At 43.2% G+C, this 24,075-nt stretch overlaps 1 protein-coding gene across 6 annotated transcripts in view; it reads right to left on the reverse strand.

Annotated features, from left to right (window-relative positions):
• Nucleotides 1-24,075, reverse strand: part of LOC144504505 (clathrin heavy chain linker domain-containing protein 1-like) — a 70,653-nt gene that overhangs the window by 15,426 nt on the left and 31,152 nt on the right. For 3 of the 6 annotated variants that reach the window (XM_078229879.1, XM_078229878.1, XM_078229882.1), the window contains 4 exons: nt 23,114-23,229; nt 6,110-6,197; nt 4,048-4,154; nt 1,321-1,495 (listed from right to left, as the gene is read on the reverse strand). In XM_078229879.1, the coding sequence (XP_078086005.1) occupies nt 1,321-1,495; nt 4,048-4,154; nt 6,110-6,197; nt 23,114-23,229 (486 nt within the window). The remainder of the gene's footprint in view (nt 1-1,320; nt 1,496-4,047; nt 4,155-6,109; nt 6,198-23,113; nt 23,230-24,075) is intronic. The other 3 variants (XM_078229881.1, XM_078229883.1, XM_078229880.1) reach the window with 3 other exon arrangements.

The following is a 24,075-nucleotide window of genomic DNA, read 5'->3' on the forward strand; positions in this document are numbered from 1 at the left end:
CCTGTCTCACCCTCGATGAGACCAATGCTTACTTTAACTACTCTTTTCCTTTTCATATATTTGTAGAAGCATTTTAAGAAGATTTCTATTTTCAACTTATGTTTGTTGGTTCCTTGGTCTTGAGAATCCAGGTGGTTAAAGCAACTAAGAAGGGCAGATCATAAGGTAAATGCCTTTACACCACTGCCCGTGGGCCAGGAAGAGCAGAAATATATCCTCCAGGTCCAACAAGCTATGCTGTAAACCTGACGCTATCTGTCTGATGCTCATCTCCACAATCCCCAACCCCAATCCACCCCCAACTCCAATGATGTTACCATGATGCCCTGCTATCTCCCCCAACATCTGCAAACCCTCCATTCTTCACAAGCCCACGTGATCAACAGTTTCCCGCTCCAAGTATTCATCCCCCAGCTATGCTCTACCATCTCTTGATTAGCAACCTCTGCTCGTCTCATAATCTTTTCCCCCAATACCACTCACAATTCCAACTGCCCCTTTCTGTCCAAAAGGCAGTGAAGCCTGTTAATCTGGCTGGGTGTTGAGTAGGAAACCTGGGAAAAAATTCAAACCCTCATTATAGCTAAAACTGATTCCATGGTCTACATTTTACAGGTTATGTGCAAGGAAAACAGGCAGGGGGACCTGTAAATTAGGGCGCTTTGTCATCAGTTGCATACCCACCGTCAGTCCACCCAACCCTGCCATGACTTTACAGGCAGTATGTCGGGTAGGTGGCCTGCCTGTGGTCCAATTGAGGGTCTTAAGTGGGGAATTAATGCCCAATTAAGTGTTTCATCCGCTGCCAACCAATATCCACTGCCACTCCAATTGAATTTTCCCATACTTGTACCTGCTTTTCTTTACCTAATCAATCCTCTTGCCTACCAGATTCTTTACATGTATCAAAATTCCCACTGCTAATCCAAAATAGTTCTCTACATTACTTTACTCACATTGGCCTTTATTGCTCTTTCATTTTAAGATGAAATTAGTATAAGCTTCATGATCGATAAAGCCAAAACAGAAACGATATTCTCTGTTTAATATTGCTATGTTTTATGCCCCTTGCGCTAGTAATGGGCCAGTAATTTCCCTAAATGGTTCCTGCAGTTTTTTTATTTTACATTCTTTCCAAACTAACCGCATCCTTGTTCCACTGTGACCTTTTAGTGAAAGTCATAACATTCAGGGATTTCAAATATAGAATTATCTGCTCTAGGTCCTTTTTTGTGTTATATACAACTGTGTTCTCATCCCTTGTACAGTAATGAGTAACAGTATTTTACTAATATGATTCAACCAAATTTAGAATATTACCTCTGTTGCTTGATCCAATTAATAATCAGATCCAGTCGGTTATGTTTCAGTGCACATTCTACTCCCTCCAATGACATTTTTGCATTGGGTGAATGTTTGATAATAGAAAGGGAGCCCATCACAGCTTCAAAGAATTGCAGAAGAGGAGAAATATTCCCTTCATATTCGGTAACAGCTGAGGGAGAAAAGATTATTACAGTTATGTCAAAGAACAAAGTGCAATTGTTATGCATTTTAAACCACAGATGCAAACAGAGCTAGGGTGGGGATGTCTGCATCAAATCTAGCTGCTTATCAGCTCTGTATCTTAGCTGTATCGATATTAGAAAGTTCTTAGCACTAGCTAAATCCTTCCTTATTCAGAGTGGAAAACTGCAAGACAGATCTCTCACGTATATCTCTCTTCATGGTTCAAGAGCTGCATAAGCAAATGTCTGGAGGCCCCCTCAGCTGAGCAATGAAAGAAAGATGGCCTATGGCAATGTTTCCCAAACTGGATTTCATAGAAACCAGGGGTTCCGTGGGACTCATCCAGGAGTTCCATGGTAGCTCCGCACATTTTAAATTTGAAAAAGGCTGTCCTTCCAAATTGTCCAATTTAATTCTTCTTTCACTTTGTTGGCTTCAGTTAGGTGCACTGATCAGCCTATAAGCTGCCAATGCACTGAGAATCCGGCCTTTGACTGGACAAGCTAGAAATAGAGGCAAATTCAGTCAGTGGCAAAGTCAAGGCAAGTTTGAAGGTGGCTGGATTGCAGAGCGAGGTAGGCCGCAGATACAAGGTGGAGGGGAGCCCAAGGCCAGGAGAATAAGGAGCGGGAATCCAAAGCTGGGGACAATGGAGCAGGAGTCTGAGACCGGTAACCATGGAAAGAGTCTAGGCCAGAGGCTGTAGAACAGGAATCCTGAGCCGGAGGTCGTGGGGTGGAAGTCCGGGGGCCGTGGCAAGGGGATACGGAGGCTATGGAGCTCCGGGGCCACGGGCCATTAAGAGGGGAGTGAGGGGGAGGGGAAGAGTATGGATGGAGGAGAGAGAGAGGCAGAGGTGGAAGTGTGGGTAAAAGAGAGAGAGAGGGATAGGTGCGAGTGTGGGTGGGAGAGAGGGGTGAGAGAGTATAAAAGAGGTGGAAGTGTGGATGGAAGAGGTGTGAATGTGGATATGTGAGTGAGAATGAGAGCGAGAAGAAAAAGAGGTGGGTATATGAATGAGAGAGAGAGGCGGGTATGTGTGTGTGAGGGAGGTGGGAGTGTGACTGAGTGAGAGAGATGGGTATGTGAATGTGTATTTGTGTGTGAGAGAGAGGGAAGCACAAGTGTGTGAGAGAAAGAGGGAAAGAGTGAGTGTGTGCGTGCTTCTTTTGGGTGTGAGTCTATTTATGTGTGTGTGTGTCTGATATGAGAATCCAGCTCTCCAGCAACACTCCTAGTAATCAACAAATTTGTGAGCAAAAGAAATCGCATCACTTCTTCCATTAAAAATTAGAAAAAGGTCGGATAAGAATATGTTTTATTATAATAAATGTACACATAAAAGACTTAACTGTTCTTGTATGTCTGTACCTACTGTGTGAAAACAATTAATTTTTTGTTGTTTAACTCTTTTTTTTATCATGGTCAGAACTTTGTGTGTCTGGGCATGCCCGAGCCGGAAGTGTGTAAAATCTCATGAGAAGCTGCCGGGAACATTGCCCAATGACATTGCGTATGTGAATGATTTGGAGGTCATTGGGCACAGGCGCAAATGGGATGCGCACCCCCATCAATTAAATGGCCAATTAAGGCCATTAAAAGTTCAATCGACAGAAATTTTACACTGCCATGCCACTTTTAGTTTGTCGCACAGGAAAAATGGGTGTATGTGGGCAGCCTGCCCAATTATAGCACGGTACCCAGAGGAGGTTTCTGAGGGATCAACTGGGTTGGGTGTGGCTTTGTTGTGTTGAAATTTGATGATTTCTTCCCATGGTTATGGTCACAAAATGGGTTTTACTCTTTCAAGAGTAACTTCAATGCGATTCTGACCTGGATGTTTTACAAAATATTATTCTTATACATCTATTCTACAGTATTGCAATGTCAAGCAATTAATATAACCTTGTTTCCATGGACTTTACTGTGTTTAAGTTTGACCAATGCTGAGCTCTCAGCAGGGAGCAGCGCTTGATGGGATCACAGGTCAGGGATAAAGCTACAGAGTAACACCAATTCTTAAACACAATACTGGAAGTGCAAGAATGACGAATTTATATTTTTGTAAATGGACCACTGTTTTAAAGGCTAAACAGTAATTAAATAAATTCACATTGATTGTAATTTTAGAGGAACTGTTATGTACGCCAATGAAGCAACTATTTTAAGAAGCTGTGGCATTTTTATACAATGTGAAGAACTGACATTGAAGATATTGCTATTAAATGCATTTATGTTAACTACTAATTTATTTTCAGTTACACTGATCTTATTTTTAGATATGTTCTACAAATCACAATGAATATCTAAATACTATAAGTGTGTATTAAGGAAACATTGCACTGGAAGTAGTGCATTACTCAACCTTTCTTGACAATGCTAACATTTGCTGAACTATTGAAATATCATTTTTTAAAAATAACATTCCTTTAATTCCTAATTGTTAAAAACTTGCAAGAAATGCATTTCAGCTGATGTGGGATTTGTTTTTTCTATTTTGATGGCTAGTAGCATAAAACACAGTAATGAACAACATACCTTTAAATCTTTCCATGACCTCCAAATTATTGAGGATTCCTCGGGGACAATTTGCCACATGCATTGCAGCTGCTTTATACTGCTTATCATTAAACAGTTTATGAAATCTGTTAGAAAAGTGGAATTTTTAGTTTAGAAACAAGCAAACAAGAAACAGATCGGTGCATGCGCAGTGGCCCGCTCGGCACTATGCTGCCGGCCTCTCAGGCAGGATTAGGCCCCACCTAGTCCCCACCAGCGATGGAAGGAGACCTAAAGATGTAACAACAATAATTTCTCCCTCAATGTCAGTAAAATGAAGGAGATAGTAATCGGCTTCAAGAAGGGTCATGGAGAACGTGCACCTGCCTACATCAATGGTGGTGAAGTGGAAATGTGGAAGGTATCCACATCACCAACAACCTGTCCTGGTCCCTCTTCGTTGATGCTATAGGTAAGAAAGCCCACCAACACCTCTACTATCTCAGGAGACTAAGGAAAGTCAGCATGTCCACTACGAATCACCAACTTTTACAGATGCATCATAGAAAGCATCCTTTCTGGATGTATCACATCTTGGTATGGGCTCCTGCTCTGACCAAGACCTCAAGTATCTACAAAGGGTTGTGAATGTAGCTCAGTCCATCACGCAAGCCAGCCTCCCATCCATTGACTCCATCTACACTTCCCACTGCCTCAGAAAAGCAGCCAGCATAAAGAAAAACACTACGCAACCAACTCAAGAATAGCTTCTTCCCTACTGCCACCAGACTTTTGAATGGACCTATCATATATTAAGCTAATCTTTCTCTACACCCTAGCTGTGACCGTAACACTATGTTCTGCACTCTCTCCTTTCCTTCTCCCCTATGTACTCTATGAGCGCTATGTTTTGTCTGCATAGCGCGCAAGAAACAATACTTTTCACTATATCCCAATACATGTGACAATAATAAATCAAATAAAAAAATGTCAAGAGGAGTTTTAGTTGATGGATAATGGTCACATCTCTTTATCCAACTGTTATATTTTCTTGTACATAGACATTCCACATTTATACAACAAAGCAACCCTGTGATTGTTATTTTTGATGTGGAGATGCCAGTGTTGGACTGGGGTAAACACAGTAAGAATATCCCACTCACCTAACGAAGGAGCAGCGAGTGCTCTGAAAGCTAGTGGCTTTTGCTACTAAATAAACCTGTTGGACTTTAACCTGGTGTTGTGAGACTTTTTATTGTTATTTTTAGCATATCTTCACACATACATTTACCCCCTTTAGGGAATAGTGGTAGAAGGATTCCCTGGTTGACCATCAGCCCATTGAACCACACACACACACATATAGGGCATTAGTGAGGCCACACCTGGAGTATTGTGTGCAGTTTTTGTGTCTGTATCTGAGGAAGGATGTCTTTGCTATGGAGGGAGTAGAACAAAGGTTTACCAGGCTGATTCCTGGAATGGCAGGTCTATTATATGAGGAGAGACTAAGTCGGTTAGGATTGTATTCGTTTAGAAGAGTGAGAGGGGATCTCATAGAAATTTATAAAATTCTAACAGGGTTAGACAGGGTAGATTCAGAAAGAATGTTCCAGATGGTGGAGGTGTCCAGACTAGGGGTCATAGTTTGAAGATAAGGGGAAACCTTTTAGAACTGAGGCGAGGAGAAATTTCTTCACCAGAGAGTGGTGAATGTGCGGAATTCACTACCACAGAAAGTAGTTGAGGCCAAAATGTTGTAAGATTTCAAGAAGAAATTAGATAAAGCTCTTTAGGGACTAAAGGGATCAAGGGATACGGGGAAAGGGGGATCAAGATATTAACTTTGATGATCAGCCATGATCATGAATGGCAGAGCAGGCTTAAAGTACAAATAGCTTCTCCTGCTTCTAGTTTCTATCATGAATGCTTATTCCGTATCTAACAAGTCCTGGCTTGGAACTTGATCTCAAAACTTCTTGCTCAGAGAAACAGACACTACCACTGCACCACAAGACCTCCACTCTGACTGATTAAAAGTAATAGATTAATCTTTTAAATTTGAAAACATTCACGTACCCAGTTTGTCATTTGAGCTCACCTCTCAACATACTCCAGCAAGTATGCCGATTCATTAATCTTGCCAGGATCATTATCATCGAATAGTTCAGGCCAAAGACTATCAACCTCTGTGTCAGAGCAAAATGCATTACTTTATTATGGAACACAACAATCCATCAGAAACATTTATTTATTATTATTGAAGCATTAAAACTTTCAATTGATAAGACAAATTGGCTGCATTGCATCCATTAAGTTTGATGTTTCGTCAAATGCACCATTAAGTTCTCACTTTCGGATCCTGAGATGAAGGGTTTTAATCCTGTCTAGTAAATCAGAGAAGATGCTGAGCAGAGTCTGCGTTTCCTTACAGTTAAGTAGGAAAATCGTAGAAAAGTTACTTGCATTCATCTCAATTCTGACAACCAAACTTTTCTGAGTAATAGCTCCAGGTGGTCTGATTCATCAGGGAAGTGGCTACAGAGTTGTGCAACATTCTCCAAGAGGACCGCTAGCCAAACTCCAAGACAGGTCACAGCATGAAAGTCACAGCAGCCTTATTTTTTTTCCCTCAGGCTCTTTCCAGGCTGCCAATAAAGGCTGTTTGCCGTGCACTGAAACATAAAGCAGGCTATGTAATGTTTTCAATAATTAACAATCGCATACTTTTTCCCAGCTAAGAAACTTTAGATATTTCAAATCGCAGAGTGGGAGCTGAATGGCTCCAGTGGGAGCTGGATAGTGAGCCAGCAATTGGTGGAGACGGGAGAGATTGACAAAGATGTCATAGACAAAAAGACAAAGGTAAATGTAAATGGTGGTGATCATGGCTGAGAAGGGTGCTGATTGCGGCCATTAAGAGATCAGAATGTGTAATTGGCAGAATAAAGGTAAGTAGAGTCTCAAAATACAACCAGAGGCATGTGATAGATGGCCTGAGTGAGGTGGGAGAGGGGAGACGGTGATGGGGAAAAAAGATGGAAATGAGATTTTTAAACTAGTTGAAAAATGAAACAATGGAAGAAATTAAAATTTAAAAAAGCTAAAATGAACTAAATTGATGGAAATGGGCTGAAGATGGAGGAGAAAGTCCATAGTCTGAAGTTGTTGAACTCAATTTTAAATCCAGAAGGCTGTAAAGTCTCGAATCGGAAGATGAGATGCTGTTCCTCCAGTTTGTGTTGGGCTTCATTGGAACATTGCAACAGACCAAGGACTGACATGTGGACATGAGAGCAAGATGGTGTGTTAAAATGACAAGCGATAGGAAGATCAGGGTCATGCTTGCAGACGGACCAAAGCTGTTCTGCAAAGCAGTCACCCAGTCTGCGTTTGGTCTCACTGATATTGAGTAGGCCGCATTGGCAGCAGTGATTGCAATAAACCAGATCAAAGGAGGTGCACATGAAGCACTGCTTCACCTAAAAAGAGTGTTTTGGCCCTTGCATGGTGAGCAGGGAGGAGGTAAAGGGCAGGCATTACAACTTCTGCAATAATGCCGCGGGAAGGCGGTGAGGTGTGATTGAGGAGTGGACCAGGGTATCCTGGAGGGAAGGTTCCTGTGGAATGCTGACAGGGGTAGTGAGGGGAAGATACGTTTAGTGGTGGCATTATGCTGGAGTTGGCGAAAATAGTGGAGGATGATCCTTTGAATTTGGAGACTGGTGGGGTGAAAAGTAGGGACGGGGGGACCCTATCCTGGTTATGGGAGAGAGGGGAAGGGGCATGAGAGCAGTGGCGCAGGAGATGGGTTGGACACAGTTAAGAGCCCTGTCCCAGAGTAGATGGGAAACCCCGATTAAGGAAGACACATAAGCAGCACAATTTTGCAAAGTGGCATCACTGGAACAGATGCAATAGAGGTGAAGGAACGAAGAGAATGGGATGGGGTCCTTACAGGATGTGGGGTGGAAAGAACTGTAGTCGAGGAAGCTGTGGGAATCGGTGGGCTTGTGATGGATACTAGTGGACAGTCTATCACCAAACATTGAGACAGAGAGGTCAAGGAAGGGAAGGGAAGGGAAGTGTCAGAGATAGACCATGTGAAGATGATGGAGGGGTGAAATGGGAAACAAAATGGATAAATTTTTCTAGGTCCGAATGAGAGGATGAAGGGGGAACAAAATAGCCATCAATGTACCAATAAAAGAGCTGTGGGAGGGGGCCACAGTATAATGTTCCACATACCCTATAAAGAGACAGGCACAACTAGAATGCATACGGGTACTCATAGCCACACCTCTTATTTGCAGGAAGTGAGATGAGTTAAAGGAGAAATTGTTGAGTGAGAGAACAAGTTCAACCCAATAGAGGAGAGTGGTGATAGGTGGAGATTGTTCAGGTTTCTTTTCGAGGAAGAAATGTAGAGCTCTCAGGCCATCCTGGTGGGCAATGGAGATATAGAGGGATTGAACATCCATGGTGACTGGTGTTTGGCTGAATTACTACATTGACGACAGGGAGATTTTTTTTTTTCTCCATCTTTCTCTGCAGACAACCACTGTAAGTCAAGGATCTTCTCCAGTAAAAAAAGGTCATTATGCATCTTTTTGGGAAACTCAAGCCCTGTGCCACCAGTGGGGAAGACTGAGCCAAATATACTGAGCACATGGGTTACTTCTTCCATGCTAACAATATTGAAGGAGACAGTAAACAAAAAGTTATATTGTTGACAGCATGAGGGCCCCCGACTTTCAGTGTGATAAGAATTCTGATCTATCCGGATGCCCCCGACTCAAAAATTTTTAATGAACTGATAAACCTGGTGATAAGCCACTTCGACCCAAAGCTCCCATTAATTCTCCATGATATTGCTTCAACAAGGCTGGGATAATTCCTGGGGAATCTGTCACTAAGTTCTTGGCTAGGTTGCAGAAATTAGCTAAATATTGCAAATTTGGACTGCCTCTTAATGAAAGATTGAGACAGATTTGTATGTAGCATAAATGACGTAACAACCAAAAAGAAACTGTTGGCAGAACCCAATTTAGGCTTTAAAAAAGCTGAAATAGGCTTGTCACTTGAGAATGCAGAAAAAGGGGCTCAGGAACCACAGGGGGCATCAGGCAGAAATGTCCTCCAGTTAGGGGAGGGACCTCACGTAATCAGTCCTCAATGGAGAGTGTTTGTGTAAATCAGGTGTAAAGGGCCTCTTTCATTATAGGAGTCCTAATGTCACTATGTTGGGGGTGTACTACAGGCCCCCCAACAGCCCAAGGGAAGTGGAAGAATGGATATGTCAGGAGATACTGGATAGGTGCAGGAAATATAGGGTTGTTGTAGTGGGAGACTTCAATTTCCCTGGTATAGACTGGAAATCGCTGAGGGCAGGGACTCTGGATGGTGAGGCATTTGTAAAATGTGTACAGGAGGGTTCGTTGGAACAATATGTGGACAGCCCAACTAGAGAGGGGGCTATACTGGACCTGGTGCTGGGGAATGAACCCGGTCAGGTCTTCAAAGTTTTGGTCGGGGAACATGTGGCAAACAGTGACCACAATTCTGTTAGCTTTAGGATAGTGATGGAAAAGGATGAGTGGTGTCCCAAGGGTAAGGTGTTGGATTGGGGGAAGGCTAACTTTATTGGGATCAGGCAGAAATTGGCAGCTCTTGATTGGGAGAGGCTGTTTGAGGGTAAATCCACATCTGGTATGTGGCAGTCTTTTAAGGAACGGTTGTTAGGGCTACAGGACAAGCATGTGCCTGTAAAAAAGAAGGATAGGAAGGGTAGGATTAGAGAACCGTGGATAACCAGGGAAATTGAGGGACTGGTCAAAAGGAAAAGAGAGGCGTATGTTAGGTCCAAGCAGCTAAAAACGGAGGGAGCTCTGGAGGAGTATAATGAAAGTAGGAAAATACTCAAACGGGGAATTAGAAGAGCAAAAAGGGGTCACGAAATGTTCTTGGCAGACAGGATTAAGGAGAATCCCAAGGCATTTTATTCATACGTTAGGAACAAAAGGGTTGTAAGGGAAAAAATCGGACCTCTCAGGGACAAAAGTGGGGACTTATGCTTGGAGCCCAAAGAGGTAGGGGAGATCCTAAATGAATACTTTGCGTCGGTATTCACTAAGGAGAGGGATGTGTTGACTGGGAGTGTCTCGGAGGGGAGTGTTGAACCGTTGGAGAAAATCTCCATTACAAAGGAGGAAGTGTTAGGTTTGTTAGAGAATATAAAGACTGACAAATCCCCAGGGCCTGATGGAATCTATCCAAGGCTGCTCAGGGAGACGAGAGGTGAAATAGTTGGGCCTCTGACGCAAATCTTTGTCTCGTCACTGGACACAGGTGAGGTCCCAGAGGATTGGAGGATAGCCAATGTGGTCCCGTTATTTAAGAAGGGTAGGAAGGATAACCCGGGTAATTATAGGCCGGTGAGCTTGACGTCCGTGGTGGGGAAGTTGTTGGAGAAGATTCTTAAAGAAAGGATGTATGCGCATTTAGAAAGGAATAAACTCATTAACGATAGTCAACATGGTTTTGTGAGAGGGAGGTCATGCCTCACGAACTTGGTGGTGTTTTTTGAAGAAGTGACCAAAATGGTTGACGAAGGAAGGGCCGTGGATGTTGTCTATATGGACTTTAGTAAAGCGTTTGACAAAGTCCCTCATGGTAGGCTAGTGAAAAAGGTTGGATCCCATGGGATAAAGGGGGAGATGGCTAGATGGGTGGAGAACTGGCTTGGTCATAGAAGACAGAGGGTGGTAGTGGAAGGGTCTTTTTCCGGCTGGAGGCCTGTGACTAGTGGTGTTCCGCAGGGCTCTGTATTGGGACCTCTGCTGTTTGTGATTTATATAAATGATCTGGAAGAAGGAGTAACTGGGGTGATCAGTAAGTTTGCGGACGACACAAAACTGGCAGGACTTGCAGATAGTGAGGAGCATTGTCAGAAGCTACAGAAGAATATAGATAGGCTGGAAATTTGGGCAAGGAAATGGCAGATGGAGTTCAATCCTGATAAATGCGAAGTGATGCATTTTGGTGGGAATAATGTAGGGAGGAGCTACACGATAAATGGAAGAACCATAAAGGGTGTAGAGACGCAGAGGGACCTGGGTGTGCAAGTCCACAGATCTTTGAAGGTGACGTCACAGGTGGAGAAGGTGGTGAAGAAGGCATATGGCATGCTTGCCTTTATAGGATGGGGCATAGAGTATAAAAGTTGGGGTCTGATGTTGCAGATGTATAGAACGTTGGTTCGGCCGCATTTGGAATACTGCGTCCAGTTCTGGTCGCCACACTACCAGAAGGACGTGGAGGCTTTGGAGAGAGTACAGAGGAGGTTTACCAGGATGTTGCCTGGTATGGAGGGGCTTGGTTATGAGGAGACATTGGGGAAACTGGGGTTGTTCTCCTTGGAAAGACGGAGGATGAGGGGAGACTTAATAGAGGTGTATAAAATTATGAAAGGCATAGATAGGGTGAACGGTGGGAAGCTTTTCCCCGGGTCGGTGGTGACGTTCACGAGGGGTCATAGGTTCAAGGTGAAGGGGGGGAGGTTTAACACAGATATCAGAAGGACATATTTCACACAGAGGGTCGTGGGGGCCTGGAATGTGTTGCCGGGCAAGGTGGTGGAGGCGGACACACTGGGAACGTTTAAGACTTATCTAGACAGCTATATGAACGGAGTGGGAATGGAGGGATACAAAAGAGTGATCTAGTTTGGACCAGGGAGCGGCGCGGGCTAATTGTTCCTGGTTTCTCGTTTCAAGGCTTCATTCTACGATCATCTTGCTGGTGCCAGTACAGAGTGAGACTGCGGATAGTTGGGAACCTGTCTCGGGGGCAGGGGATTCATATGGTGTTCGTGGAAGTGGAAATGACTAGGGTTGGGAAGCATTTTCCGATCGGGGCCATTGTGATCTCCTGGACTCGTTTCGATCGCCTCAGGGGGTCGGAGAGGAATTTCCCAGATTTTTTTTTCCCCATATTGGCCCTGGGGATTTTCACTCTGGGTTTTCGCCTCTCCCTGGAGATCACATGGTCTGGAATGGGGGGTGGGGGTGAGTTAATAGGTTGTAATGAACAAAGCATCGTAGCTGTGAGGGACAGCTCGGTGGATAGGATATTGGTATGTAGATAGGCTGGAAAATTGGGCGGGGATCCTGGATTCAGGATTCAATCCTGGACCGGGGAGCGGCGCGGGCTTGGAGGGCCGAAGGGCCTGTTCCTGTGCTGTATTGTTCTTTGTTCTTTGTTCTTTGTTGTCACCACCAATCAGTCATGGAAAGGCTGTGACAACCTCAAGAGTATTAGAGAACATAATCCAGAAACGTGTAGTTGCCAGATGACAGATTATTGCAAGCACTGTCAAAGGACACAGACACAGCCAAGTTTTAGGAATAGGCAAAACACGTGTTGCCTAGGAAGAAAGCTGAGACTAGTACCTGACTGTTGTGGTAGGTCCTGAGATGAAGACTACCTGACTGTAAGTTGCAGGCGCAGCCCTTTCCTTTAGTGCACAATAAAGGGTGTTGGCATTTGGCTGAATTACTAAATCAGCAACTTAGATACACTATTCTGGCTTTTCATCTAAATCATTAATACAGATTCTAAACAGCTGAGGCGCCAGCATTGATCCTTGCAGCTTTTCATGGTGCACTGCCTGCCAACTTTAAAAAGCCCTGTTTATGCCCACTCTGTTTTCTACATGTTAAAATCCTCTATCCATGTTAATATATTACCCACAATTCCAGGAGCACTTATTTTGTCTTTAAACCTTTTGTGCAGCAGCTTATTAAGTGCCTTTTGGAAATTCAAGTATACTACATCTACTGGGTCCCCTTTACTTACTTACCAGTTACATCCTCAAAACAGTCTGAAAAATTTGTCAAACAGGGCTTTTCCCCCTTAGTAAAACCATGTTGACTTCTTCTAAACATGCTATGCTTTTCTAAGTGCATTGTTAGGATTTCTTCAATAATAGATTCCAGCATTTTTGCAACAACTGATGTTAGGCTAACTGGCCTCTAGTTCACTGTTTTCCAAGGATAGAGGGATTGATGACAATGTTCTCTACAAATTGCAGAAACATATAGCTGCACAGTAAGCTAGAAGGTAGCATGCAGAGTATTCTCGGGTGGCTTAAGATACTAGACATGCAAGGCTGAGCAAAATAATAAAGGCCAGGCCATAAACAATAAAAAAAATTAGAGGGACCATTAATCAATGATGGATAATAGCAGATATGGTGGGACTGGGTGACCAACTACCGAGCAAAGAAAATTGGGACACTTTGGCAGGGGAACCACAGGACTGGGGGCTGTCCAGACTGTGGGAGCTGGGGATTCTGTCCAGACTGACTGAGTGGGTGGGGGTCATCCAAACTAGAAAGTGCATGCTCCACATGCACACAGCAGAAATGAGGAAATGAAGAGTCAAATGTCTCCAAAGCGATGATCTCCCCTCAACTTGTCTGAACTATTTCCCACAATTCTGCCCTTACTCCCTCCCTTCCCTCCAAGGACAATGATCGGATCCCCCTTGTTCTTACCTTACATCCCACCAATCTGGGTGGCACAGTGGCTAGCACTACTGCCTCACAGTGCCAGGGACCCGGATTCAATTCCAGCCTCGGGTGACTGTGTGGAGTTTGCACGTTCTCCCTGTGTCTGTGTGGGTTTCCTCCAGGTGCCCCAGTTTCCTCCCACATTTCAAAGATGTGCAGGTTAGATTGATTGGCCACACTAAATTGCCCCTTAGTGTCAGGAGGATTTGTAGGGTCAATAAGTGAGGTTATGGGGATAGGGCCTGGGTGGGATTGTGGTTGGTGCAGGCTTGATGGGCTGAATGGCCTCCTTCTGCACTGTAGAATTCTATGATTCTATAACCTCTGTATTCAAAGGATCATCCTCCGCCATTTCCGTCAACTCCAGCATGATGCCACCACTCAACACGTCTTCCCCTCACTTCCCTGTCAGATTTCCAAAAGGATCATTCTCTCCATGACACCCTGATCCACTCCTCTAAGACCACAAATACCTCATCCCCTTCCCACACCATCTTACCTACAGTCACAAGAGGTGTAACACCTACCACTTTACCTCTTTCCTCTTCTCTATCCCTGGCCACAAACATTCCTTCCATAAGGAGTACCAATTTACTTGCACTTTTTGTCAACTTAGTTTACTGTATGCACTACTCATAATGCAGTCTCCTCCACTGGGGAAGACTAAAATGCAGATTGGTTGACAACTTTGCGGAACACCTTTGCTCCATCTGCAAGCATGACCTCAACCTTCCTGTCACTTACCATTTTAATTCACCATCTTGCTCCCATGCTCACATATTTGTCCTCGGCTTACTGCAATGTTCCAGTGAAGCCAAGCACAAGCTGGAGGAACTGCACCACATTTGCTGATTAGGCATTTTAGGCTTTTTGGATTCAATATTGGATTCAACAACTTCAGAGCATGAACTGTCCATCATTTTGATTCAACAAACATGTCCAACAGTTTGGAAAACTGGTCGACTCTTTTATGAACAAATTACACAGATTGCTGAAGGCTGTGACTACAGTGACCTCAAATCAGAATTCATAAGGGAGAAAATTATTGTTGGAATAACAATAATGCTCTTTCAGACATATTATTAGTGAGCCTGGGACAGAATTGTCTGGGCTCACTTGCCTTAGTGACCTCGCCGGTGCCGGTCCTCACTGCCAAAAAAGGTCCAAGGAAGACCTGACTTTAGAAAAGGTCCTGCAAATAACGAGATTGTCCAAAATCCACCAATTAATTTTACATGGCAAAAGCAAGCCATCATACAGAGCAACCCCAACTGTCCAGCAAGTGAAACGACAAAGGGCAGAGAAATCCCAGACAGGGGAAGGCAATGTCCAAAGAGGCCACAAAAGGGTGGGTGACCATGCCAGTGCTGTGGAGTCAAACCCAACAATCTTAGTGCAGTGTTTCAACTGCGACCGCATGTGACACTGCAGAAAGCTATTCAAAGCTAAGACACCCAGACTGGTGGAGGATCGCAGGACAATCCATGAGATTGTGGTATCACACCAGGAAGAGACCCAGCTGTACTTCTTGGGTGAAGTCATAGATCCTGGATTCTCTTCATGAACTGTGGATATCTCAGTAAGCAGTCACCACACCAATGTCAAATTGGACATGGGAGCCAATGTTATGGTCTTCTTAGATATGAAACTGTGCTTGAGAGACCTCCAGCTACAAACAATATACACACCCCTCTACAGAATTTGAGGAATCCAACTTGCAGTCATTGAATATCTGCTTGTCACCAGTCCTTAGGTGATTCAAAGTCATGGAAGTCATTTGAAACCAATCTTTTTCCCTCTTGAGCAGAGATACCTGTGTTGACCTTAACCATCTTAAAATGGCAGAAGACATCTTCTGTCATCAACTACACGGAACTGCACGTTCCTGAGAGGCCCACCCGTAAAGAGATCCTCATTTGGGACTTCAGTTCTGAACTGTCTTCATAGAGCCCATTTGTCCAATTTTCTTCTGAAGGCAGAAGATATATTTGGTTAGACCAGCCAAACCTCCAGATATTTATCACTGTACCTCGAGTGAAAAACACACAGGAAAATTGCCAGCAACTGACGAATAATTTACAACCACAGGCTCCAAAGGTTGCTGTCATATTACCTGTAAATACCATGGCACAGACACTATAACCCCCAGTCAATGTGCAAAACTGCAGGATGATGCTGGAGCAAGGAACTAGCAACCATCAACTTGTCAAAGCATACCTTAATAAGACACGAGACACACTAATTACACAGTCTTGCAATAAAAGTCAAGCTGCAAGATGAGCCCAATGATGAGGAACATCCAAACAATAGGGAAAAACACCTTGAACTCCCACAAAGATCACGGTGGACCACACAGAAAAAGAAAACTGGGTTTGCACCACAAATGAATGGAGTTAACACTCTCTCTGGAAAGAATGGGACAGGCTGGTGGTCCCCAGGCATAGCAGATGATCAGGCTCAGGCATGTTTCTTTATATGTGCTCAAATAATCCTCCAATCAGTACCCTGTCTGTACTTAACTTCAATTTATACAATTAACATCAGTTATCTGTGAATTGGATACACTTAGGGCAGCTTATTGTAAATCCTGCAGCTGTCACCAGCAGATCCACGTAGCTGGAAGCAAATAAATTCAGGGTTGTGCTAATCTTGACAATCATTGACAATGTGCCAAATGGAAGGAGGTCTTGTTTCAGGAAGCTGAGCTTCCCGAGGAACTGTGTTTCCATTATGTCAAGGAGACTGATCCTTTGTCTGTTTACCAGAGTTCAAAATACACAGGAACAGTGAACCCATTCATCCTTAAATGTTCCCAAAAAGCGCATGAAAAGTCAATCATGGGGGCAACAAATGAGAGAAAAGTCACCCCTGTGAGTCTAAGTGACAGAACCTGTGAGGAGCTGCTTCTCCAATCACAGGCTGCTTTTCTCCCACGTACGCTGCTGATAAGACTCAACCGCATCTCACAAGTGAGCCTACCAGCAACAAAGCAGGACAGAAACAGCCCATGACTGAAGGACTAGCGTGAAATTGAGTATCAGCCTGAACACTGGAGCGACAGCAGTGGTGTAACATTTAAATAATATACTAGTTTTGGGATTATATGTTATTTAGAATTATCATTTTGAGATATTATATTGAACACATTTCAGATAGACTAGCTAGAGTTCTTGCATGCTGAGTGGAGTTAATCAAACAGTTAAAAAATGTCAATAGAATTTGCGACTGTGACACAGTGTAAAACAGCTTGAGACTTGTCAGTATTGTGAGAAATTAACTTATTGATAAGAATTTGATGCCAAAGTGTCTGAATTCCTTTAGCATCCCTTTTGTTTTAAAAGCACAGTGAGAGCAAGGTCTTCGCAGTCATCAGACATGAATTGATTATCTCCAGAAAGAATCCCCCCCCCCTCCACATATTGATAAGAGCTAGTGCAATGTATATATTTTAATTGGGGTAGCCATTCTAATGCATTGGCCGATTCACTATATCAATAGAACATAGTGGCAAGAATCTGAGAAGATATCTTCATTGCTCATCTTTCCTGTCTCACCAAGGGAGGCACCCATTTACACTTGGCACTAATAAGCTTCAGGATGGATTATTAGTGTAAGCAGACCTGGGTTTTAGATTCCATGTTAGTAGGATTTAGGTTGCTGGTTACCTTGACCACTTTTAGAGGTTTTTATTCTGCAATAGGCTAACAAGATCAATTTGTATTAACACCTTGAAGCCATTTTATGATTTGAACACCTGCTGCCAAACTAGGCAACATTTTAGTACACCAACCACCTGGTATTGTAAAATAGCAACAAATGATTATTAGGAATATTTCAATTATTCTGTAATTGAAGAATAAGTAATTCATCAGATGGTTAATGAAAGTCAGATTATATCTATTTTTGTTTCGCTCCTAACATTCCTATCCACTTTTTAAACATGCTTTGAGTGTTTGTGGGAAGCAATTGTATTATTTTGTCAATAACCCAATCAGAACACACAGTCCTTGACTAGTCTAACACTGGACCTAATGAATAAGCAACCTATACATTTTAAGATAAAGTATACATCTTGAAATAATCCATTGCCCTATGTTTACAACAATGTGTGCAAATAGATAAATCCAACTAAATTAACCTTTACAACTTTATTAACCAATTGGCTGTTAACATCTTTGAATTATGGTGGAGTGATGCCACAATCAAATATAAAATAAGGTTTTGGGAACCATATTGTTTATGTACACCAAGTGAAAGGAAAACTGTTATATTGTGTATTCTCAAGAACAAAGGAAGAATTCCTGTCAGGGTGAGAACAGGTAATGCACTACTGCACCCAGGGGCAGAGGCCGAATTCCTACTGGCATGGTGTCCAGGTGGTACAGTTTCCTTCTGATTTAGAGGTAGAATTCCTGTCAGCAAGAAGGGTTCAGGTCAGTTTCTACTTCTTCTAGTGAAGTCTGCAGTGTATGATTGATAAGTACACCTTTTTGTTCTTTAGCTCCTTTAGTTAACTGATAAGTGAATTGTTGTTTTATTTTATCCTTTATCAATAAACTTTGGTATTATTTGCTAATTCAATGTCTGATTCTTTGTCTGAAGATACCGTCTGTCAAACTAAAGCAGGTTAAAGTTTAACTTGAGATCCAGTAATTAAAATGTGCACAGCTGAATTAAATCAAATCTAAATTGATCAAACTAACCTTTTTAAGCTTACAATAGTTTATGCAAAACCAACTAGAGAGGCCTCAGTACTGATAAAAAATGTCACATAGCTTATGAGATGTCATCCCAAACAGTTGTCTCCAGTCATGCAATTTATCTGACTTGAGCCACGAAATGGGGGATATAGTAAGTGGCCTCACCTTTAGCCAATGGAAAAAGGTTAAATTGCACTATACCCTAATATGGCACAACCACCCTTAAAATTAAGATAAATATTGAGTGCTCTAAGACATTGGTCCTCTGGTGACAGCTCTTGAGGCACTGCTCAATATCAAATTAGGACAAAGACAAAACTTTGCCCGTGCTGTCAACACTTAAGGCTATCCAGACTCCAGGAGTGGATAGGAATATCCTTGCTGTCTTCGCTATCGTTTGTTAGTATATTTAACATTTTTATTGAATGGATTCTACTCTAGTTCACGGTGTATAATTGTCTCTCTCACCCTCTCTCTCACTTGATTGTACCTTGTAGGTCTGAGCTCAATGGGACCCTAAAGTGATACATGTTGTGAATTTGGGATCTAAAGTTTATTTAACTAAACTCCAGATTTTTTCAAATAAACTACAGATAACAACAATTCCAGAAACTAATAGTGTCCAAATTCTAACAGCAGTGAGAGAGACTGCAGAATTCAATGAGAAAGACAGAGACAGCAGGGGTCAACAAGGAAGGGAGAAGCTGTGGGGCTAAGCGAGGGACTGAAAGGCTTTAGCAGTCACCAAGCAAGGAAGAGAGAGACTGCGGACGTCAGCGAGGAAAAGAGACTGCGGGGGTCAGCGAAGGTTGGAATGACAGAGGGAGTAAATGAGAGGGAGAGACTAAGAGGGTCACTAAGTTGGTGCAGGCCCATTGAGAGGGGGCCCGCTGCCACTTTGCCTGTGATCGGTGGGGGAGGAAACGGGGGCCACAATTGGTCTGGGTGGTGGGGGCTGCACCTCGGCCGTGGGCCCCCACAATTGCGTGGCGGAGGGGGAAGGGGGAGAGGGATGCTGGTTGAGGCTGTCTGCAGTAGCAGGGGCCTGACAGCTCGCTCTCTGTCTGTCAGACCCCTACTACTGCTAATATGCATGTGCAGCATCAGAGGTCTGCACATGCGCAATACCTTCCTCTATAGGCTGGCTGGTGAATTAAGCCCAGCCCATAGCCTCTCTGGTTAGAAGCTGACTAGCCCAACTTTTCAGAGACAGGGTGCATAAGATTGGGCATGAAAACATGCCCAAAAAACGGATCAGGAACCCATTTTCACACTAGCTGGACACTTAGAATGAATCTCGTAAAATTCCACCCATGAAGTTAGTTGTGTTTAATGATGTTTCACATGCCAATCTGCCAGATGGACATTTGAGCGGTGCTGGATTCATAATATTCTTGGTAGGTAAGGAAGGAAAATGTTGCCCCTTGGCCTGGGAAGCAAAGAAAATAAAAAGGGTAGTCAAAAGTACATTGGCAGCTGAAACCTTAGTTAGTGGAGGCATTGGATATGGGGACATATTTGTCTGACACATTAACAGAGTTCGTTTTATGGCAACATCGGATTTGCACCAACCCAGTTGAGTTTGGAAACGTCAGGAAAGAAAGTACCAATTGAGTGTTATGTGGACAATGTTCACTCAACAAAAAATGTAACAGAAAAGTGACTGAGAATTGATTTGGCCTGCATTAAACAAATGCTGGAAAACAAGGAAGTTTCCAAACTCAATCAGGTTGGTGCAAATCTACAGTTATCCGACTGTTTTACTAAAAGCGGTGCAGGCACTGAAAAATTGTTAAGAATACTGGAGAATGGTTGTCTTAAATTATTTTGAAAAAAAAGGGGGGGATTTGTTGGAACGTAACCAATGATAACATTGGATTTGTTGTAGTGTGACCAATGGTAACATGCTGTAAGGGTCAGCTGACCCAGTAAACTATGTAACCAATGACAAAATGGTGTGATGGTCAGCTGACCCAATATAAATAAGAACTGTTGGGAATTGGCGGGAACTTGGAATGGTCTAAAGTGAGGCCTCAAGTGTTGGAGTAATGAAGTTTTTTTATTAAACCTTTTTCTTTGATTTACTAGTTGAAGTAAGTTTTTTGTTTTAATTTATTGCCTACAACTGAAGAGTTCCTTCTGGAGGATCAACACTAATGAAGCAATACGAAAGCATCTTGAAGGATGAATTACACAAAATAAAAAGCCTGCAACTGAAGATCCATGTGGACTCGGAGGCAACGTCTCAATTCTTTAGGGGAAAGCCAGTACCACATGCTTTGAAAGAAAGAAGACACTGAATTAGAGTGACTGGACGAACTAGGCATTATCCAGTCAGTTGGAATGAGCAGCATCTATAGCTCCTGTATTGAAACATGACAAGACCATCAGCATTTGTGGTGATTGCAAGTTAACAGTTAAATCGGACTGCCAAGTTGGATACATATGCAATCCTGAAGATTGAAAACCTGTTTGCAAAGCTGGCTAGAGGTCAATCTTATACAAAGCTGGATATGAGTCACGTATATCAGCAACTCAAATTAGACGTCACTTCCTGAGGTATGTCACGATAAACACACACACACAAAGGGTTGTTCCAATACATGCGGCTGCCTTTTGGCATGTCTTCAGCATGTGCAATTTTCCAAAGGAAAATGGAGAGTCTGCTGCTGGGACTGCCATGGCAGCAGACTCATTATTGGATCAACAAAACCTGAGCATCCAGCAAAATTAGAGGTGCTGATGAGATTTCAAGAGGCTGGAGTTAGCCTCAAGAAGGAGAAATGTACTTTTCTAGCCACCTGAGGTAACCTACCCTGGGTTACTGTGTAGAGGCACAAGGATTACACCCCATAGAAACAAGGTCAAGACCATAAAAGCACTGGCTCCCAAAAGCACATCTGAGTTCAAATCATTTTTGGGAATGGTAAATTACCAAGGGTGTTTTTTTTTAACCAAACTTGCCAACATAATTGGCTCCTTTGCATATTCTGCTAAAGAAACACCAGCGTTGGTCTTGGAAGACTCCCCAGATGAAAGCTTTCAACAGAGTAAAAGAATTGCTGCATTCTTTGGACAATCATGGGGTAGGACAGGTGTGTCAAGGTGAGGGCTGGTTGGGGACAGTCCCATGGGGTGGGTGTTCCATGGGGGGAGGGTACATAGGTGGCAATTGCTGTGCAATCCTTACCCAGGAACTTTTGGGGGGATTCCCCAGCACATCTTTAGGGTACTCCCTAATTACACTGCCTTGGAGCTCAGGGTTTACAGCCCAAAGTTTTCCTTGTGTATTGTGGCTTTAAGTTTAATGGCTTGATGATTTATGAGCATATTGATGAATTCCTCTACTTCTGCTTCTATATGCTTCAAAATATCCCATGTCATCCCAAAATCTGTAGTAACATATAGGTAGCCTGAGACACTTCATAAGTACACTCTCTTCCCACTCTGCCAAGAAATCCTAAAAAATGAACATAAATACAGAAGGTTATGATGGCATCGTCTTATACAAGAGTTAGTGAAAATGAAAACTAAAATGTTGTCCCAAAAACCAAAAAGTAACCCTCAAGAAAATATCAAGATGAGCCCTTCAAAAAAAATACTTGGACCTCTCTTGTATTTCCTGTGCTGGGGGCATTGTTTCCTTTGAGCTGGAGCTGGGTGTCTGACCCTTCTGTCCTGAGAGGCAGTGTGTGGCTGTAGAGAAGGCAGTTGCTGTTGGTGTTATTGTTGCTCCTAATGGTACAACCGTTCCTTTTTTCCCCATCAGAGGTCCATACTATAGCTGCATGAGTTGTTCCCATGCTGCAGTAAAGGCTTTGGACTGGGGTGAACACAGTAAGAAGTTTCACAACACCAGGTTAAAGTCCAACAGGTTTATTTGGTAGCAAATTTGCTACCAAATAAACCTGTTGGACTTTAACCTGGTGTTGTGAGACTTCTTGCAGTAAAGGCTGACAGGAGGGAAGATCAGATCAAAGTGAGTAAAGTTTAAGGTGGGTGAAATGACTTCCAAAAAGTTGGAAATCACCTGTGAATCAGACTCTCAGAACAGATGCTATGAATACAAGCTTTTCACATAAACAAGCCAGTAGCAATGCTGTTTCAGGTCTGTCAGTTTCATTAGTAAATGACTCCCCAAAGTGTTCTCACCTATTGAGTTCCACATAGCTCTGGAAACCTGTGTACTGGCAATAAAGTCAGAATCCTGAGTTAAAGCCATAATTAATTGCTTGATTGCATATTTAAATCAGACTCAACAGCTCCAATGAAATTTCCAGCGTGCTTTGGGAACGTGCTCCAGTAAAATCCAGAAGTGGGTGGGATCATTTTGGGTTTCTGACCAGCTGTCATTTTTCAGCCATTTAACCCCCAGCCAGGCCTGAACCTGAACCTACCCCAACTTGGCATTTAGAATTCTAACCTTGAAAGGTAACCTAACCAGCACAATCTTGGGTGTAATTTCTACCCAATTTCCTGAGTTAAAGTTTATTTATTAGTTTCACAAGTAGGCTTACATTAACACAGCAATGAAGTTACTGTGAAAATCCCCTAGTCGCTACACTCCAGCGCCTGTTCGGGTGCGCTGATGGAGAATTTAGCAAGGCCAATGCACCTAACCAGCACATCTTTCGGACTGAGGGAGGAAACCGGAGCACCTGGAGGAAACCCACGCAGACATGGGGAGAACGTGCAAACTCTGCACAGTGATTGTGCCCAAAACAGAATTTTATCTCTGTACATTTATTGAATAGTACCTATGTAACAATTTTTCAAATCTAACTTCAGATTGAAATTAAACTACATCTCAAAGTAAGAAAAGAAAAAGCTGTACCTTCGAGAGAATTTGCTTCTGTCAGGCTTGGCAAAATGAATTTAGTGAGCGAAACCTTTTTTCCTGAATGCCCCCAAGCAGCAACTGCATCTGCTACTAGCTTTAGTCTTTTGTACCTGAAAGTGTGTGTAGAGATAATGTTTGCCAAAACTTTCACCAATGCACATTACGTAAATATAGAGGCAGTCAGATTTGCATTCAATGTAAATAAACATTTTAAAAATATAAATTATTTTTCATGCCAAAATTTCAGTTTTGAAAATAGGCTCTGATCAAATAAATTACATATTATACACACTGGCATGAAGATCTGCGTTATGTCAAATAATGATTTTCAATTCACGAGGTGAAAACCTGAAATTAACTTTTAGAAAACAGGGCCAGTATTTTCCCAAAAAAAACCTAAGTGCCCAACAGACAGGAAATCGGGAGAATTTCCCGCCTGTTTTTGGGCGTACTTACCAGAACGAATCTCCAACACTCTGTGCATCACAGAATGCCTTAAAGAGATTCATGCTGGAAGGGGGGGGGGGGGTGCAGTGTTAGTGCTAAGCGGGCCACTGCGCATGTGCCGATCTGTCAGTGGGGAGATCGGCGCATGCACACTCGACCTCCCTCCCCCCCCCACCCAATCACCGGTCTCCGATTGCTGGCATCCTGCTTATTCCCAAACCACAAACCGACCCCACCCCCCCCGATCACTGGCTTACCGGACTTCCTGGTCAGCCCCGATATCTAACCCCTATATGGCCCGCCAAAACCCACACCGCGATGGCCACCCCGGCCCCTTCCTTCCCTATGACCAGTCCCCATCCCTCCTTTTCCCACTGATCCTATTGCAGAGTGGTAGTGGGTGTCTCCCCACCACTGATCGCCCCCCAATAGGCCCTGCCCCTCCAGTATATCCTGCCCCCTTTGGTCCCGCCCCACAGCACTGCCCAGTGCCAGGTGGGCAGTGCCAG

This window comes from Mustelus asterias, chromosome 15 (genome assembly GCF_964213995.1).
Source record: "Mustelus asterias chromosome 15, sMusAst1.hap1.1, whole genome shotgun sequence".
Taxonomy (NCBI): Eukaryota; Metazoa; Chordata; class Chondrichthyes; order Carcharhiniformes; family Triakidae; genus Mustelus; species Mustelus asterias.